The 20,913-nt window shown below is 48.0% G+C and overlaps 1 protein-coding gene across 1 annotated transcript in view; it reads right to left on the reverse strand.

Annotated features, from left to right (window-relative positions):
• Positions 1-832: 832 nt before the first annotated feature.
• The window catches only part of LOC121046247, a 61,621-nt gene continuing 41,540 nt past the window's right edge, over positions 833-20,913 (reverse strand). The window contains exons 5-8 of the mRNA XM_042291638.1: positions 18,923-19,439; positions 11,978-12,154; positions 10,072-10,299; positions 833-3,016 (exon numbers count right to left, since the gene is read on the reverse strand). Of these exons, the coding sequence (XP_042147572.1) occupies positions 833-3,016; positions 10,072-10,299; positions 11,978-12,154; positions 18,923-19,439 (3,106 nt within the window). The remainder of the gene's footprint in view (positions 3,017-10,071; positions 10,300-11,977; positions 12,155-18,922; positions 19,440-20,913) is intronic.

A 20,913-nucleotide genomic window follows, 5' to 3' on the forward strand; every position in this document is an offset into this window, starting at 1 on the left:
CCCAGGAGGTTCCCAGCGCAAGCTTTCGCTCCACGCTCCAAGCTGACACGCGTTAGCCCACTCGGCCACTTCCTCCCCTTGAACGCGCGCAGCGCGCTACCGCTGCTTATAGACGCTTTCAAGCAGCTGTGCATGGGCGCCGCCATAACCGACCTTCAGTTCTTGTTTCCTCTTATTCCGTTCGCTTCACTTTATTATTGCTACTGCAGGGCACGTTATCGCCACTTTAGGTGCTACTGCGTCCTTCTCCCCTGCATAGGCCTCTGTGGAGGCTCGTCAATGCCCGCTTCAGTGACTCGTCATTTCGGTAAAACAAGAGAAGGTCGGCTATGGCGGCTCAATCTGGCGCGTGATTAAAGCGTCTATATTCACACTTGAAGGAGAGGAGACTAGAGGAGGAGAGTTGCGCATGCGCGCGCGGTGTGAGTAGAAGCGAACGCACGCGAAGTGCACGCAGCTGGTAGAGAGAGAGAGCGGAGAGAGTAACGCGCAGCTGTTGGAGAGAGGGAAGGAGGAGAGTTGCGCATGCGTAGTGTGAGTGCGGACTACGACGCCGCGGGACATAGACCCGAGCAAGAGATGCTCCGCATCTAAAACATTCAACTGCTCTGCTGCAGGAAAAAAAAAAACGATTCTTACACTACGTGGTGTTAAGAGTACATAGATGGTGCCACTCCTACGTTTATGTAGATGCGTAGTAGCTAGACCTACACAAAGTGGCGTAGTTCCTGTAACAAATGTCAAAGCTTAAATGAATACCACTGCAAAGGAGGGAGTAGGTTTGTATTCGAAGACACCGAGCATAGCCTCGGCCTTAGATTTACCTATCAGACTACTCGATGAATCTTAGCGGTATGTTTTCCATCTCTAAAGGAGTTCTGAAGATTCCGGCCATAACGGCGGACATCACAATCAGCTTTACCGGGTGGACTATGAACTCCGTGACGATGACGTTGAACATGTTGCAGCGCAACCAGGATAGGCTGCGGTAGTACCCGTAGGTCAATCCATAGAGGATAATGAAGATGGAGATGATGATCGAACCTCCTATGCAAAGAACCCAGGCAGTGATTGAAGCCCATTTTGGAAAGATGTAGTTTGTCGCGCTGTTTGTCAGCAGTTCTTTGGGTACCTTCCCCGTGGGAGAAGAGGACGCCGATTTTGCGTCGTCGTCGAGCCATTCCTGGACTGAACCATCCACCGCTACTTTGGGCACGATAGACTTGCGGTGTAGGAATGGCGGTCTTGATCTTTCAAAGAGGAAGAGCACTAGGAGCACGAAAGGGGTTACGATTGCCGATGACTGCATGGCGATGATGACCTCACTTAACGGCGGTACTTCCAAGAGAGTGTAGAAGATATCGGAACGAAATATCTCGTCTTCGTCCGCATTCAACCCGTAGAACATCAAGCAGACCATCATTCCGGAAACTACCAGCAGGAGCGCCACCGATGCGCGTTGCTTTCGAGTAAAGTTTCCGGTAGGTAATCGGCTAAAGATGCTAAAGATGAGATGGTCTTCTCGGAAGTACCGGATGACCCTAGCCTTAAAGATCCTCAACGGGGAACGCAAAACAGACGCACTGGTCGGTTCAAAGGTGAACGTTGACGTGCCTGTTTCCGTATCCGGTCGAAGTTTCTTGTCAATCAAAAATATGGTCCTTGACGATGTTTGAAGGTCTCTGATTACAACGGTGTTCAACGTCCAGGGCGGATTTTTTCCTTTTTGATCGACTGTAATATCAATTGTCTCAACAGTCCCAAGGGAGGTCGGATGGCTCAGGAAGTACCAATCTCTTCCTCCAGCTTGAAGAGCAAATGGGTTTTTGCCGCCGTCCCGGATCACTACGGTCCTGGAGTCATCCTGTGAACCGTGAATCTTGATGCTGACCTTACTTGAGGTCCCTGCGCCACTGCGAAACCAAGTGTAAAAAGAAAGTAGGTAGCCGAAAGCGTCGTTCGGATTGTTCTCGGACAAGTATTCTATACCAGCGGCACCTTCATCTCTCGCGTCTTGCTGGAAAGACCAAACCATAACAACGCCGTATAGCACCCACACAATGGCAACGACGATGGTCATGACGAGGTTGCTGGACATGCCTTGAAAAAGGAACTCCAAGTTGGTAAAGTCAATCGGATGTGGAGCAATGAACAGTCCACCCGTGAACACGGAGGCATGATCGCAAGCACACCGAACGTACTGGTCGTCCGAGAAGTGCAGCACTCTGCACCCCGAAGTCGCCCAGGTCTGTCGTGTGGAGTTCCACAGCAGGCAGCTGTACGTTGCCGATCGTAAAGTGTAAGATACATTTATGAAGTCTTCCGATGATTTGTATAGGCGGTCTTGGAGTTTGTGCTTGGTTTCATTCGTGAGGGGATAAACGGCGAGCGTGAGCGTTCCTCTATCCGGCACCGATACGAACCTCACCTCTCTCGGAACGTGAAACAGCAGATTTCGCAGGTTTTGTTTCAGAAAATCTTGGCTGGTCGGCAATCGGTTCATGGTGACGGCCGTTATGAATTGATTTTCGTCATTCACTGGCGCAACCTCGATCTTGACATAAGCCCCGGGCTGCGTTACAACAATCGTATGGATGGACACGTTAGCGAACGAGGTGTGAAACGTGTCGTTTATATCCTCGAAGACAAGGGCCTCCGGTCTCTTCAAGACGATATTCACTCCTGATCTCGAGAATTGCAAGGAACCGTCGGTTCCGTTTTTTACGTCGATTAGCACGGCCTGTGTGTTGGAGAACCGACTCGAGTTGCCGCAATTGAAGGGATTCGAGGGAAACACAATGGTCGTGAGCTGGTTCACCGCGCCGTTGATTCGAACCTTGGTGCCGTACTCGGAGCCAAGATACCCCTGACGCTTGGAGTCGCGCATCCAAATTTCGTAGTCGTCCACTCGCATTCCACGATCTGAGTCGATGGTGTCGACGACACGTGTGACGCTTTCGGCAACGTGAGCCATGTTGGCCACAATCGTTTCGGCACTCGTGCAGGTGTCCTCCATCTGGCAAAAAAATCAAACAAATGTATTGAAATCACACTGATTTTTGATAGTCAAGATAGTTTGAACATCCATGTGAGTTTACGTGGCCTACTCAGCTTTCGTTCAAAGCTTCAACTTAGACTGTACAATAGCACAACAAACTGACCTCGACTCTAAGCAATAGGCATGTATCGAGCTGGTCGCGGTTAAATATTGACAGTAAGTGAATGTAATTAACACTGCACGCGATCGTTTGCGAGAGTCAACTTCTAGCGACCGTGGTTGTATTGCCTAAATAAAGTTCCTGTTCGGTCGCAAGCCTTTGCAACAAAGGCGGGAATGTCTACGTTTTAGATTTCTGCATGATCTTCATTATATTCGCAACTCCAGCCCACCGCTCGCCCTCTCGCGGACGAACGGAGAACCAGTGGAGCGGGGACGGCAGCGGCGGCGGCGGCGCAGAAACGGTGACAGGGACTGTCGGTCTTGATACGTAAAGCCGTTTTAAAGGGCAGCTCCGCCGTCAATTTGAGCGTTTTTATCAAAACATGTTTTCGGAAAGGGTACTCAAATATTAACCTATAGCAGCGGTTAAATCATGAAAAAACTGTTTACATAATTTATAATCGTTAAAATACGCTGAAACCGATACCGAAACTAACTTGCCACTCGACTGGTCCGCCATTTTGACGTGACGTCACATATGGTATAAACACTCGCACGTGTGCAGTTTGAGCCTGGCCAGCCAGGCAGCAGGTCACTGTTTTGTGTTCGTGCCGCTGATAAAAATGGACTCATCAGGCTCGTCTGAATCGAGCAACGATGAGGATATGCTGCTAGATGTTGAGGACTATGACGATAACCCGTTCTCATACGATCCGCCGGCATCGGCTCCGAGAAAACCGCCAGCGGCGGCTGCATTCGTGATCCGCCGCCATGTGGACCCAGATGCCGCTTCCGAGGCGGAATGGTAAGGCAACTTTTGTTGCTAGCACGCCAAAAAAAAAAAAAAAAAAAAAAAAAAACTGATCGACGTTATGCTTTTTAATTGGAGGCACTTTTTGTTATATCTTGGGGTCTGACAATAGACGGTTTTAGTAGACCGTGTTTTCAAGCGACGCTTCCACCCACAACACCAATTTCCTCCAGTCGCCATTACGCGCTCTTACATAACTGTATAAACCGATAACATAAGCAAAAAGCAGACAGTCGCTAGCACCAACTAGCTAAAAAGCAAGCACCCTGACCAACATGTGACGTCACGGCAACGTCAGCGCCATCATGGCAGCCTCCGTGTGCCACTCTTGCTCAGTGTTGCCAGTAGGGCTGCAGCAAGTGATTTGGGTGTGTACATGTAAATTTCAAAATTCATTTTCTTCTAAAAAAATTAATATTTTTCCGAGATATTTTGTACACATGCTCAGGAAGGGCATCCAAATACACGGTGAAAATTTTATAGAAATCGGTGACCATCAAAGTTACGGCGGAGATGCCCTTTAACGAAAAAAGTGATCGTGTTAAAACAAAAATTCTTGTGCTCCGCCTTGCAACAGCGTTGCACGAAGGATCGGGATGTCGAATTTGTGGGAACCATGGGGTTCCTTCTATCCCTACCCAGGCCTAGCTTCAAGCAGGCCGTGGGAGTCGTCGTCACCAATGGCGTCGGCCTCCCGGATACAAGGAACCACGAGGCCGAATTCCCCGAAGGGGCCGGCTCTCCGTTGCCCATTTTGGGTGAGCGCGCCTTCGGCACACCCTTGAGAGTTATAATGGACACGACTGCCAGCGGCCTCCCCGGGCGCGTCCATTCTCCGAGGCTACATAAGCTGGCCCCGAAGGAGGGCCAGAGGCTCTCGTCGGCGGAGGCCCTGGCTCTACGGAACTCGGGTTTTCTTTGTGGGTCTCCGACTTCCCGTGAATCTGTCTAATGATTCACGGGGCGCCCGGACTTTTCATTGTCTAAGAGCGAAGCGTGTTGGCGTTTCAGTCAATAAACACGTCTTTATCCGAACCCAAGGAACCTTTTGTGTTTCGAAGTGGTACACCCCACAAAGGGGAATCCCAAAAATTCCATTCGGGACTTTTCGTATATCGGATACTCTACGGATTTTTGGTCTTGTGCATGGCCGCTAGCTCAATCTGTGCTCAAAGTGACGGCAAACGCTCCCGCTAATAATATAGAGCTTTACAGTACGATCCACGAAAGTATATTCTTCTCCATAAGTCGGAGAAAACCCGCCGAGCAACGGTATGTCGAGCAATACGCATCGGGAAGTGGTTCGCGTTTTAAGGCCGTTACAGAGAACATACCCATTTATTCCAAGCACTTTCAAAAGACAGAATACCCGCAGTTGCTTTTAGGTAATTACAAAGCAAATTAAGAAATGCTCGAAGCATTTTAAGCGCGTCTCTGTTAGCCAACCGTTCGAAAGAGAGCTTATAAGGGGCAGTTTTGGTGAAAGGGGCCGCAACGTTGCAAATAACACGGTACAAAAATGCACGGTATATTAAAATATTTACTTTTGATAGGGCAATCAATAAAACTCCTAAACACGCCGATTATGTTAATAGACACTTCTAGCATAGCGTTACCGCAGGCTACCATTGGCTATACCGTGAGCACGGCAACGCTCCTGGCGCGCGCTAAAAATGGTGCTTCAAAGGCGCAGCGCAAGCTTCGGTTGTAATGCTATAACGCACGGTGGCCTGCGGTAACATACTTCCTATCAATAACCATATAGCAGTTTGATCACGCGCTGCAATACACTAAAACCGAGACGGTGAGCAGCTCGTTGCGAGCGTGTGACACGAAGACATTAAAATTGTGAACGCTGCTCTTCCGAAGCTTGACAGTCACAGTGCGCGACTCACTCTTTAGAGCCCTAATGGCCAGGCAAGGGGCTAACGCGATGTCTTGATCTTTCTGAAAAATATTCTGCAACAAACAGTGACGTGGCCAGTGCCCACCACAAAGCTTCGCAAGCTGAGCTTGAGGTTTCTGCAACTTTTAAATATCAGCATGCTCGTTTTCCCAACGCGCATCAACATCTCAATGACCTGTAATATGATCCTGACTTAACCGATTCGCATTTGTAGACAAATATATCATTTTTAGAGCGTTGACCAGCGTCAGCGAGCAGGCGCGCTGGAAAACCTGGAGAATCTATCCCCGTCTCTTCCGCCATCTTGGAACTACTGCCCCGCCACCTATAAGGCGTTGGAGTGGCGAACATAGTAACAACGGTCTAGAATACAGCTCGAAACCTCATTACATTTCTCATGAAATGATTATCAATGAAAGATCATTTGCGCAAAGTTCCGCTCTATATTCCGTTCACCATTAAGCTGATGGGCCAGAAAATACTATATACAGGCACGAGATCGCTGTCTTCAAACGTGCTCTCCCGAAAAGAGCGCTCCTTTCACAAAAGGTCCGTTTCAAATTTGACGCGTTCACATAGCTGTGCGCTTGTCTCCTTCGCTGCAGTGTGAGCTTAATCGGGCAGTTCAACGATAATGGGTGCTAATGTTACATTAAACAAGGTTACTAGCCCTAGTGTGACCCATGTATACTCGCAAGCACTACCACTAACCCACGAGCCTATTTATCGCGGTGTAATTTAAAGAATACAAGCGAACTATTTATCTTCGTGCTTTTCTCCTTCGCTGGCATGTGAGCTTAATAGGATAGTTCAACGATAATGGGTCCTAATGTTACTTTAAACAAGGTGGCTAACCCTAGTGTGGCCCATGTATACGCGCAAGTAACGCCACTAACCCATGAGCCTATTAATCGCGGTGTAATTTAAAGAATAAAAGCGAACTATTTCTTTCAGTCTCTCCTTCGCAAAACTTTATGACGTAGTTTGGAGCTCGCACTGGTGGTATATATATTCATAGTGACGATATTTGAATGCGGCTCATAGACTGGACCCGAGCATTGAGTGAGCGCTAGATTTGGGCTCGGCATAAGCAATGGCTCGACAAACATTCGGGTTGTTGCTCAAGCCACCTAGAAGCTGCGCCGTTCTCTCCAAAAACGGCTTCCCTAGTGAATCCCCGCAGTGCCGCCCACACCTTAAGAAACAGTGAAGTGAAAAGAAAAAAGTTTTTAATGTTTTTTTCTTTTTTCAACTAAAAAGTTTCTTGTTTTGGATCAATATTTACGCCTTTAGACGCAATTTAGCTGCAAAATGTGAAAGTTGCAGCCCGCTAAATTCCGCTCCCTGCTTAAAAGGTGCTTACATCTCTCATTGGCTGGAGAGATGATCGACGTTTGAAAAGCTGGTTGTAAATTTTTATTTATTTCAAAATACTAACAGTCTCTATTGAGACTATGATAGGGTGGGTATACAAGTGTACAAAGAAAACAACAAGAGCCGCACACACTTGTAAAGGTATTATAATAGATATCACCAAATAATCACAAAAAATGCTTTTACAATTAAAATTAAAAATTAGATTCGTCATGGTTATAATGCGTTGGCAGGAAACAATACAAAAAAAAACATTTTAGTTCACATTTCGCAAGATGCTATTTATAAGAAGAAAAATCTTCAAGTGATTGGCATACCACAGCTTGCTCCGAACGAAGATTCCAGTCACTTATGGTTTGTGGAAAGAATAAGTATCTGAAACAGTCCTTGAAGAACCGGGGCTGATGAAGTGCGCGACTGTGTTTGTTCCGAGTTATTCTCGACTCGGTCAGTAACTAGCTAAGCTGTTTTATCTATCTGCAATAAGCCAATAATATTCCTATATAAAAACTGCAATCTTTTTTTTTTCGCCTCATCTTAAGTAATGGAATGTTGGCTTTTGAATACAGTGCTGTAGGTGAGTCCAGTCGACGATATGTGGAAAAAATGAAACGTAAAGCAAGTCGTTTCAACTTTTCTAGCTTTAGCACATCTTTTACAATATAAGGATCCCAAATTTCGCATGCGCATTCCATCATCGGACGAATGAGTGTTTTATAAGCCAAAAGTTTTCCGTTCGTTTAACTTAGTTTCAAAGACCGCCTTAAATACCACAGTTTATAATTCGATTTTTTTTTATACAATGCTATCAATATGAGCACTTCAACGGAGATCGGGAGAAATAATGACGCCCAGATATTTGTAACTGCTTACCCTTACTAGTAAATACCCTTCGATGGTGTACCCAAATTGAATGGGCTTTGTTTTGGGAGTAATAGTCATACAAACGGTTTTAACTAAGTTTAATGGCATTTGCCAGATATTGCACCATTGACCAATGTGGCCTAAACATGTGCTAAGATTAAGTATACAAGATAAAGTCGTCGACAAAGACAAATCCTTAACAGTTAACAATTTGTACCTCCGAACCATAATGGCATTTTTAATTGACTATTTCTTTTATGTTTGAGAAGCAACTAATCAATATAGTATTTTTTTTTTCAAAACATATCTTGAGATTGCCTTTCCACTTCGATTTCAAACGATAACAAACATGGCTGCCAGCGTTTGCGGAAGAATAAGGAGAGCAGCTCGTCGAGCTCGTCTATTTTAATGAGTGCGAGTCGCCCTGCGTTCACCGATGTGTTTAGACGAAGATCTACTCAACGGATCTAGTTTGCAGCAAACAACCGTCGCAAGTGTACGCTTTCCGAAGCGCTGCTGGCGCTGTGCGGATGCTTGGGCTTGTAGCGGGCGGTAGCGGGACTGGCCTAAGCCTAGCGTCCCACTTTAACTATGTTGGTTTGATCTGGCTTGATTTGTTCATTTGAGTGTGTTTATGTTGAATAAAAATATTGGTTCCCGTAGAAGAGGCCCCGCTGCTCTGTGAATTGTGCGACCGTTTTTATTGCAACCATGGTTTCAGTACCAAAAAGACACCTATAGTCAATGACAGGTCAAGAACGAAGTGGAAGCTCCCGCCACTTTCCACTTTAGTAGAGCGGATGCGGGATAAAAGGCGACCTCTTCTACACCGTTCGCTAGGCTGAACTTGAAAGGGGTGGGAGGAGCTTCCACTTGGTTCTTGACCTGTCATCGACTATACACATGTAAGAACTTAACAAGCGATTTAGCTAGAGGCAATGGGGCGTTCGGCTCGCATCAAGTTTCTCCAGGTTTGTTTCCGTCATTTTATTTCGAAAGGAAAGTAGCTCTATGCCTTGTGCAGTGCACCTGCCCTGCCCATGAGAATATTTTTAGGTCGCGTTTTAGTTGTGCGTCACGACGCTCACCCAGCCTGCTCGCGGATGCCATGCGAAAAAATAACAACCAATAAGCTGAAAAGACTGCCTATTTATTTTGCTCCTTTTTCTAGTACTCTCGGTCGCTTTTTAACGCACATCGACAGGCGCCGACAGACGCTGGTATTGGACCGTGGCTCGTGAATGGTGGAACGCTAGAACGCCCCTTTCATGGTCGCGTCTTGCAAGCGGTGCCGACGTTTTTAGACGGGGCCGCAATAGCAGACGAACGGAGGCGAAAACGGACGCCGACGCGCAGGTTTGTTGTCCGCGTCTCACAAGCACTGCAGGCGACGATAGTCGGTAGTGAGATATCAAACGATGCCTGAGGCTGTCGCGCGTCTGCTCACACGACTAGCAGGCAGTGTCAGACTAGACGCACCGGATGTCGCGAAAGGGAGACACTAGACTTCTTAGCGTGTTCAGCCAAGTAGCCAAGCCAATCTAGTAATAAAGGGGCAGGGACACCGATTTCTGGTGAGTGTTTCAAGTGTGCCGTGACCTCCAACTGAATTGCGGCTAATAACGTAAATATTGCACAAAAAAAAAACAAAAAAAAAACTTTTCTTTTTAGTGGAACAATTTACAAAACAAATATTAAGCCCTTTAGAAAAACTCTTTTTTAAAACTTTAGTGTCTCTTTAATTCAGCATCGCCACCAGCGCGGCTTGCAGCGTCTTACAACGAACACGACGTTACCACACGGCGACGCCAAGACAAACGCGTCTGCCGCTTTAAGTTTCAGCTTGTTCGCCACTTCGGGCGGATAAGGGGTCCACTGGCGATGACCTCAAACGGAGAGCTTGTCTGTTCGGTAATATTGTATCAAGCGGCCGTGAACCTGGCACGTCAGAATTACCTTGGGCACGGCACCGGGCTTCGCCATGTCTGTGGGTGCCGTCAGATTGAGCATCATCTTCATGCCACTGATCAGGACCTGCCCCACCGCCACCGTCTTCTCGGGAACCCGGTCACTATCGTTGGCATTCGTCAGTTCTCCGAACTTCTGGGCATAGCCGCTGAGCAAGGTGACGGCTTCGTCCTTGAACGTCCTGCTCAGGTTAACCCGGTTTTGGGACACGATGTCCTGCGCAGAAACCGACACGGTTCAACCTTGAGACGGGACCTCCGCAAATTTTCAGGGCCACCAAACCGGTGGTGGTACGTTCTGAGTATAGATGGCCACTGAACTGTAGAGTATCAGCGGCACTTCATTTCTCGATAGACCCTGATCAAAACCCCATTCAGCAATATTGGCGGTAGCAGTTTCTAGGGTGCGAAGCCTGCGACTGGATCAAGGCCCTCGTCGAACACCGAAGCATCCACTAGTTTCCGACGCGTGCTGGGCCGAGCTCAAGTGAAACATCGACGCAACCCTCTTGCCCAATACATGCCCAGAGTGCGTGCTCCCCCCAAACAATGGCGAAATTCGGATAATTGGTGCTACAATTCCAAGATGGCGCGCAGTTTTAAAAAACGGTCGATTTACTTCTAGGCGCCGTCAATTTAACGCTTAGGGCAGAGCGGGCTCCAGTGGCGATTGTTGCTATTCAGAAATTAGACTTCCTAGGTCGACAGATACAACACCAGGAAGATCAAGCAATATCATTTTGCTTTGTCGCAAATAGATTTTTTTTCCCGCATTTCTGGACGAGGAGAAAGCGCTTCCGGCGATTTTAGAACAAGGGTCATATCAGCGGCAGCAAATATGTTAAGCAGCAACATGGCTGCCGGGTCGTTGCTACGAAACGTAGCCTATTAGGTGTCTCAAGTTAGAGAGGGGTATATGCTCCGTTTCAGCTTAAGTCCAGCCGCAGTTTCATTAGCGCGTATACAAGCTACTGGATCCGACCAAACAGTGTCAAAACCGCAAGTTACTCAGCCTTTTTTAGGAATGTTTCAGCGATGATAAAACACGAAAAGAAACATGACGAACGCCATGACGATCTGTCTTTGATGCTGTTTGATCTGTCTCATGAGCTCGCAGCGTCGGCTGCGTCCCAACTTAATGTGAAACGAAGTATAGTATTTGCAGGTTCTCATTCTCCACTCGTCCTTAACAGAGTAGGGAGATCGTGCGGACCAATGAGAAGCAAGCGGCGCCTGGACAAGAAAACGTGCTCGGGGCGAGGGGATTTAGAGCTAATATAAACAGGCCAGCAGAACAGTTCTCAGCGCTCATCAGCTTCTGCTAGGAGAGAGAAAGCTGATATCAGAAAAAAAAGCTTTTTTTTTTTTATAAAAAAAACATTATTCCTCAATGGGACATTTACTTTGGCATAAGCATGTTAAACAGCGTGCTCCATGTTAAATGGGAAATGTTAATTTCCCGTGGAAACCGTTTTTTTCTCCTCTTCTTCAACTGCATTTAGTGTATATCTTAGTGACTTTCTTTCCAGGCGCTCATTCGAGCATTACACTATACGCGGGAATACCTCAGGGTAGTCTATCTCTATTCCTTTGTTCAAGCCGTTTCTTGGTAGCCACAGTTACTGACAGTTGAAGAAACGCAGGGCTAAGTTAAGTTCGTGCTTTTTGCTTGGTGATTTCTTTGTAATTGTTAAGTTTATGCTTTTTTCTTTGTGATTCGTTATTCGGCTTTTTTATCGGCTACCACCAATCTAGTGGCTGCGGATGAATAATACGATCAATGCTCGAAACTTGTCGCGCTCTGCGCTTCCTAAGTTTACAGTGCCTACACCAACATGTGCTTAACCGCGTTCTTACATGCAGCGTTGTAACTTATGTCAGCGAAGGGTGTATACCCGGAAGGCCTCAGCCTGGGTGCGTAGATCACCCTCGGTACTGGTGTCTGTCTTCCTGAGGTATTCCAGGTAGCCCCTGCGTTGCGTTTCCTCTGTCTGCAAGTTCGGGCCCGTGTTGCAACTGTCGAAGAACTCCGAGTTCATCATCTTGGAGGTGGTCCGCATGTAGGTCATAACCTGTACAAAATAAGCACCTGATTTAATAGGTGCACCTACGTACGTGAGAGCTAATTTAATCTAGGCAGCTTACAATTTGAGCTTCGGCCAAAGTTGTATTTGTTCCAACAATACCGTATATTCGGTGACAGGTTAAAGGCCGAAGACCAGACTCGAGATTCTGCAAGGCAAAAGGTCCTCCTCACCATGGGGAAGGAGGAAACAGGCAACGGTGGCTAGGGTAGAAGGAGGAGAGAAGGAAGCGGGGGGAAAGAGGAAAGCGCGAACTGGTCGTCGGCCTTTAAGAACACGGTAGAGGCTTCGCCTCCAGCACAAGTCCGTTGCCTATACCACCGAGCTTTGCTGCGCGTAAGACGAAGTGTTATTAAAGTCAGAAAGCTTGCGCTAGAGGAGTCCCATATAGAGTTAATACTGCTAAAACGCTGAGATTGCTTATTTTTATCGTCCTGTATTTTTTCCGCGAATGAACGTCAAATCTGCAATCTTGTTTTCATTTTTATTAAACAAAAAATAAAGATGCTGTTATACAAAATTCGGTGCCGGCGAGCTGGTGCATATACATCAAGATGTTTAAACTCTTAAAGGGCCTCTGACACGCCAAAAAAATTCAAAGCACCCGCCAGTGCCCTGTGACGTAACAGTGTACCGCAAGGTGTCGGGGCGGTCAGAAGGGACGCATTGACTTACGTCACTAAATTGTGCTCGCCGGAAGTCACGTGAGTGTCACTCCTCGTGCTCCCCACGACCGTGCTTAAGACTTTTTTTGTTTTGTTTTCTCCACGAGCGATTGTAGAAAACGAAGTTTCAGTTCCACTGGCTTTTTATCACTGCACCGTTTGTTAGTTTGCGCGCTGTAGACATTGAGGACCAAGAGTCAGTAGATCGACGTGATGGAGGTCAATGACGAAAGCGTTGCGAGTGCAAGCCAGTGAACGAGTGCATGCCATCAGTCCGATAGTACAAAGCGATACTAGGCACAAAACAAGCTATCGAGTTTTGAAAATAAAAATTAGAACGCCCACAGAAATTAGGATGTGTAGCATACGACACGTCCGATCGCATTGCTGAAGGTTCAGACACCGAGGTCGTCGAATCATCGGATACACTCCAGGCTGAAGATGCCTGCCGTCTAGAGAATATGAACTGGTGAGTGTACCAAGTACAAGTAAACGTCGAGTATAAAGTACGTGTTTTGTCTAGAACATGATCAGAACTTGTTTACTAGGTTCACTGACTCCTCTTCTTCTACCTTTATAGCAACATTAAACGATGAAAAGTAAATAAAGAAACCTTGTATGCTTGGATTGCTCGCGCAGGTGCGGAGAATAACAAAAATATAAAAACGATATTACCCGCGGTCGCGGTAAGCACGAGGAGTTATACAACTCACGTGACTTCCGGCGATGCCTCCCTTCTGACCGCCCCGGTGTCTTGCGGTACACTGTTACGTCACAGTGCACTGGCGGGAACTTTGAATTGGCTTCGTATTTCTTTATAATTAAAATGCAATTAAAATGCAAAGGTGCAAGCGAGCTGGACAAGAATGACGAAAGTAATCCCTGGAGAGGGGGAACAAGGGGGACAAAGGACAAACATAAATCTCCAAACTCAGCTAGGTGACTGGTGAACGACCGAAAAAATCCGCTTGGTCCGGGTATCAAGCTTCACCCATGTTGGTGTTAGACTGGTGGCAACTGATAAAACCCGCTTGCTCTACTGACGTCTAACCCCTGGTTAGCTCAGTTGGTAGAGCGCTCCACTTGTAATGGGGAGGTCCCGGGTTCGATACCCGGACCAGGCGGATTTTTTCGGTCGTTCACCAGTCACCTAGCTGTGTTTGGAGATTTATGTTTGTCCTTTGTCCCCCTTGTTCCCCCTCTCTAGGGATTATTTTCGTCAGTCGTATTTCCATTTTTTATTAAAAAAATCTAGGCAACTCTAAAGTGAAACAATTCTTTTGTGATATCCTGACACACCAATTTAACGCCTGACATGATTTTTTTTTTTTTTCTGGGGGGGGGGGGGGGGGGGGGGCGGGGGGGGGGGGAGGGGTGTTAGAGTCTCTTTAAGGCCGGTTAAGACACTTGGGTTTGAGTGCGTTTGGCTGCGTTGCGCCGAGAACTGAAAGCGAGTCACCTCCACATCTGTGCTTCGTTTGAACCGAGGAATCCAAGTTAAGGAATGATCTTGGCACGCAATATAAGCAGCAGGGATGTCCTGGTTTCTCGCAGCCGCAACGCAGTCAAACGCAATAAAACGCAACTGCCAGGCTCTAGACCTGGGAAAGAAACTTAAAGATAAATAGAAGAGACAGAAAAATAAAATGACAAAAAGCGTCTCTGTTTTTTATTGTTTTTTTTTTTTTTTTTTACCTTTATCAGCTGTGCTGAGTGAATGCACATCGCCGAAGTATTTTCATTGTGGGTGGCTTCCTAAATGTAACTGACACAATCCCATGCAATGACGTGCAAAAAAAGAAAAAGAATCTGCACTCGCGCCAACTAACCGGTGCTAGGTCCATAAGTATAAAAAGTAATATGGGCAGCAATAGAAACCGCTAAAGACAGCGATATGAAAAATATTTAGCTAAAGGAATACTTTTTTGAAGCACCATGATATGGAACTCCACTTGCATACACCGTAGGCTTACTACAGCCGGAGTAGCATAAAATCAAGGGTTATTCATTGCATTACAATTAATTAGAACGCGCTTGGTCATATACAGGTGTCACCAGCATTCGCTACGATCCACGCTCCGCCATTTATTTATTTATTTTTTTTAGCTCAAGAGTATCTTATCGTGCTACACGCTGGCGGCACTCATTAACTTCGTAGAATATATTCGGTTTTTGAATGTGAGCGATATGGCAGCGCGTTCTACTCCATTCATCCTCAGGCTGAGGCTGCAGCTAATGCAACAAGCGCGAAAGTATATGAGATCGCGGCTTTGAAACTTGTTGCGCAGAACGAGCGCTTGCGCTATAGAAAGGCACGTCCCAAAGCCAGAAACACAAGCCAGCTAGCGCTTGTAGCTTTTACTGCAGTCTCAGCTTAAGGGTAAGCGCAGCAGAGCGAGATCATCCTGAAATTAGAGAAAACGTGAACTGGTCGGAGGTGCGCAGTATGCCTGTTTTCCCAATAGGACTTATATTTGTCACTCGAGAGTGAGCGTCCTGAACAGCGAAGTGCCAAACGCCTATGTTAGTAATGGCGGCGTGTTTTTGAGGAGAAATCTTTCGGGCATGCCATGATGACCCGACGGATCTTCTTCAGTCATTGGATCCTGGCAAAGTAGCACCGTTGCTATAATCACTGACATCTGAAGAATCACGGGGCTTGGCTTATCATATTAATCCTTTTGTGTCGTGATTTGTAACTCGGCATTCTTATTGGTCAGGGCTCGCAACCTGAGTGGCTGCGAAATGATAATAAGTTGCTCAGGACTCATTACCACCTTTGTCTTTAAGTGTCAAGGCTCGTTCACACAGTTCCGTTGACTGCGTTGCGCTGCGTTGCGTCCTGCAGCACAGCGCCTCCTCATTGCATCGTCGTAAGGGTTGCCATAGTAACCAGCTCGACGCAGTCGTTTACAAGACGCAAGTGGTTGCAGTAGCACTCCAACGCAACTAAAGCAGGACACAAAAAGGTGTAGCGCATAGGGACAACCAACATCTCGAAAAGCGATTGGTCGGGCGCTATCGGATGCCATAGCATTGGCAGTTCTGGCCCACTCTAATCTTCGGAGCTTCCGAGGTCATTCTGAACCGGCCCCGCCTAGATTGCGATGGCGCGTCATTGCACTGATAGCGTTCCTCGCCAATCTTAGCGTCTTTGGTGCTGTATGCACCGTCAACTCATCAATCTGCTTCCCCTCCAATCTTACAATTATATGCCGCGGAGTATATTTCATGAGCGGAAATTTATTTTTCAATGTCGGCCAGCTCCGACGCCGGATGAAGTGGCGGTGCGTTGCTGTGCACTTGTTTTGTGGTCCACGCGAGTCAAAACACGCAAAAGAAATGTAACTTCAGTTGTGTATTCAGTGACTATACAAAAGTGACCGGTGTGTGGATAACATAATCAATCTCTAATCAAGCAAACTTTCTGTGCACAAGAAATCTCCCGATAAAAAAAACCCGTCAACGCGCATTTGAAACTGATAACGACTGCTGGAAAGGACAATGAGAAACTTCTTATCCCATGGACCAAAATGGCCACCATTCGCGGACCTTGACGGTACTTTCTTAGGATACAGTGACCTTAGCCGAAACGAGAGCTCTGTCGCTTTGAAGCTGCTGCAGTATTCCACAATCTTGTTTGGTCAGTGGTGGCGAGGGTGGGGAAGAGAAAAGGCGGGGGGGGGGGGGGGGGGATTATGCTTTTGTTATATCTTTAGGATACGATTCCACCCAATGCATTTGTGTTAATATGGTTTCAGGCCATATAATGCTTGAGGCCGTCAAACTTCATGCCCCAAAGGCGCGTAAGTGCGCACTCGATTTGAATGAATTGGGATGTGTATGTGTTCATTGGGCCAACGTAGGATCTTCATTTCGGGCCCAGAGAGTAGTCGTGAAGAACAGGGTAAAGAGTAGAGCCCTGCGCGGATAACAGATTGAGTATCCGCATCCGGTCCACATCCGCAGACTTTGTATCCACATCCGAACCGCGTCCGCAAACGTTTTACATTATTGTATCCATATCCGATCCGCATCCGCATACTTTGTATTCATATCCGAACCGCACCCGCAAAATGTGGAACCATGTCGATGTTCTTGCTAACCACCAGAGCCCGTTTGCTCGAAGCACTAACCGCGGCTAAAGTTAGCCGCAGTACCTAGAAGAGGGATTTTGAGATCACGTGACTGGCTCGGTAGGGATGCGGGGAAACATGGCGGTGCCCCAGTGAGTGAGTGCCGCTCGCTTTGGAACTAACATGTCGTTGTGGTTGCAATATCGGGCGCGTTAGTCAGCAACGAATGGTGCAGGAGGCTTTCGCTTTGCCTTACCTCACTTAAACCGCAAAGCATGGGCAATGACATCGCCGCATTTTTTAGATAGTGTTTCGATTCTGGGCACTTCTAAGCCTAAATGAACGCGATAATTGTCGGCATAGGAACGTCTTTGGAAAGCGGATTGTTGATAGCACACAAGAGCAGACGGCGTCCCAACGCACCATTCGTGAAAGCGGCCGCTTTGTAGTACTTGCAATTCAGAAAAACGACAATTCAATTGCAATGTGCAAAAACGTTCGTCGTAGTTTCCCCTTTCGTTCGATTACCGAGGTCTTAACGCGAGCCTCCGAAAAGACGACGTTCCCATGATCAGTGCCTACATCCACTTCAATCAACTAGTTCTTAACAACGAAAAAAAAACAAAACCTTTCAGTCTTTGCATTTTAGCGAAGAAGAAAGAGTATACTCCGCGACAACTTTTCTTGGCAATGCAGTGGAAGGTACAGGCACGCGTTCCCTCTCTCATCTTGAGCGCAGCAAAGCTGTGCGCGGGCTCTCCTCCTCTTTCCATTTCCGGGGAGAGGAGGAGAGCCCGCGCGCACTCAAAATGGGAGAGGGAACGAAGGCCTGTACCTGGAGGACGACCTCAAGGATGTTTTAGGACGACCTCGAAGACAACCTCCCGGACGACCTCGAAGACGACCTCAAGGACGACGTCTAGGACGACCTCAAGGAGGACTTCTTGGACGACGCCTAGAGAAATTTAGCCTTCCCGCTCTGGTGAAAAGCAGAGATGGAAAGGCTCGAAAGGTTGCCGCCGTCGCTCATAGATGGCGGTAGCTGTCCAAAGCTTTGTGTCGACATTTATTTGGTGACGGGCACGAAACTGGGTAAACTAGCCCTTAACAGCCGCGCTGTAAAAAGAAGTACTACGAGCGAGAATATTTTTTACTACAAGCTGTGGAGGTATCTTCCCGTGCCTATTGATTCCACAAATTTACCAACTTCTTGGCCCACCATCATTTCTACACGTTTGTGGGTGACGACGCCTATAGAGCCCAACTTACCGTTCAGTTTATTTCGGGCGCATTCCTGTCGGCCGACTCCATCACTAATTTCTTACAAGAATGCTTACATGCTCATGCCTTTTTACATGATCATGCCTTCTTACATGCTCATGCCTTCCAAGGTACCGTCGTGCACGACGGTACCTTGGAAGGCATGAGCATGTTCATGTCGACAAAGAAGGGTTGATGATGTTCATCGCAGCGATTAGAGGCCTCGGGCCAGGGACGGATTTAAGGGGATGGGGGGAGGGCGCCGGAGGGTATACATTCTCTTCCTTCTTTGAGGGGTATTCATACTAGGGAGAAATTCCGGAGATTTCTCCCTCGGCGCGCGTATCCCGCGATGAAAATGTCAGGTTCTTGCCATGTGCAAAAGCCTGGCGTGTTCGTCTCGTGATGAGCGCGCCGTAGAGAAATCTACGGGATTCCTCCCTCGGTGTGAATACCCCTTTAGCCTCTCAAGGGCGGCTTTCTTTTTTTCTTTTTTTGAAAATATTAATATACACTAGTTTTTTTTTAAAGAAAGAAAATGTGAGATAGCCATTACTAGGTCACCAAAATAGAGCTAGGGAATTCTTCGCCCGTGTCCGTAACAACAGATCTCTCTACAGACACCCAAGACTGAACCATAGATCTGCCCCTGTCTCAGGCATGGAAAGGCACAAATAGCAGCCCTAATTGGGGCTCTGCTAGTGTAAAAAAGGAAAGTGTGCTTCTGATTGGACGTAATTTTAGGGTTTCCTCACCTGGCTGGCCCCAGTGGCCGTAAGGGCATACCGGTCGACAGTCATTAGCCGGAAGCTGGAGCACGTCAGAGGAACCAGGTCCACCGGAACCACAACCCGGATAAATTGGCCAGCGTTGTCGCTGACGTAGATCAGCACGGAGACTCTTGCGTTCTGTTTCAGATTGCCCAACGGCAGGACGCCCTGGAAGACTTGCTGGTCCCGCGCAGACTGCATCAGGTTGCACTGGCGTCGCGGATCTATCCCCTGCCCGGCTGGCGAGGCCAGCTGATTCGGGTGGCGGAAGCAGAAGTAGAACTCGTATAGCAGGGGACGCCTCTCGGGGTCGGTAAATCCCGTGCACCTGAACGTGAAGAGGTCCCTCACGGCCACCCCACCAGGAGGATCAACGGTGCATTGGCCCGGGTAGGGCGGCTTGTTGGGAATGTCAAACAGGTGGCGCTTCTGAAACGCGCTTTTCATCGCGAACATGAAGACGGAGAAATCTAAGCTTGCATTCAAGAGCGTGGCTGTAAACCTGAAAAAAAAAAAAAAAATGAGTGGGCGGTGGGTGGCACATTCAGAACAAAGCTTGTATCAAAACGGTTATCTGTGCCCGTTTAAGCACTCATACGCATATATTATTAATAAAGATAATTGCACACTTATCAACCGAACTACATCGAATCGTTTAGGGACCGAAAATATGGGTGGCTCCGAGGCAAAGCGTCGGCCTATGGATGCCCAGGTGGCCGGTTCGAATCCCGGCCGAGTTAACCGCAATCTGACTAATGCTTCTTAGTGAGCGCGTTGGTAACGATGTAGGTTTAGAAAGAGTTATATACGTAAAAACGGGACGGGACAACACATCTTTCAACTTCCAACAAACAAATGAATTTATTGCCGGACGCTTCGCCTTCGGAGCTTCACAAAAGGAGGGGGAAGGGGAAGGAGGGCGAAGGGGGGGGGGGGAGGCAAGACAAGGACCCTGGAGAAAAACTGGGGGAAAGGAAGCGCAGAGACAGCGGAAAGGAGAGGAAGGAAGGAAGCATCCCGATTTCCCTCTCAGGAGCAAGGGGCGCTCGCCCGGCCCGCCAAGGCCGTCAACTCCGGTCTCAGGAATGTCACCTCTCTCTCGGACAGCGACAACGAGGCCGAGGAAATGTTCTTCGGCGCCTCTTTTATGGCGAACGCCTCCACGATCTCGCGCCCGTAGCGGTTCTTGTTGGCCCCCAGAACACGCGCGGACGGGAACTCGGGGGCACATGGAGCGCAAGCCTTGAGGTGATGGACCATGGGGTGTTGGGAGTCTTCGTCGTTTTTTTCGATTTCTCTCTGATGTTCGTGCAGGCGGTCGTTGAGGCAGCGGCCCGTCTGTCCGATGTACTCTGCCCCGCACGAGAAGGGCACTGAATACACCCGTCCGACCGCGCAGGGAACAAAGGGGGCCGCATGCCTCTTGGCGCAGCTGATCTTGGGGGGAGGGGGAGAGTTTACCAGGCGGCACATGGCGCTCAACTTGAAGGGGCACGAAAACGCAACGTCAATGTCGAAACGTCGAGCCACTGTTTTTAGTCGGTGGGCAGTGTTGTGGAAATAGGGGATGGTTGTATACCTCTGCCGGGCAGGCTTCCGAGCGGTGGCTTTTTCAACTATTAGTTTTCTGAGCGTGGAGGCCAGCAGGTCGCGCGGGTATCCGGCGTTTGTGAGGCGGCTGAGCTGTCCCTCCAGGCTAGATGAGGAGAGGTGTTGACAGGACTTTGTGCAGGTGGAGGAGATGAGACTTTTTGCGATGCCTGCTTTTACTGTCTTTGAATGGTGGCTAGTAAATGGTAGCACCGGCTTCTGCGTCCGCTGCTGGAAGCGCCAGCAAGTGCCTCCCTGGGTGGCCACAAGGCGTACGTCCAGGAACTGGAGACCCTCCGCCAAGGGGTCCTCCCTGGTGAAGCTCAGGCCATTTGCGTTATCCGTGAAGGCTTTCTGGATGGCGGAGGTGGGCGCGCCGGAGTCGT

This window comes from Ixodes scapularis, unplaced genomic scaffold (genome assembly GCF_016920785.2).
Source record: "Ixodes scapularis isolate PalLabHiFi unplaced genomic scaffold, ASM1692078v2 PGA_scaffold0__279_contigs__length_252992795, whole genome shotgun sequence".
Classification (NCBI taxonomy): Eukaryota; Metazoa; Arthropoda; class Arachnida; order Ixodida; family Ixodidae; genus Ixodes; species Ixodes scapularis.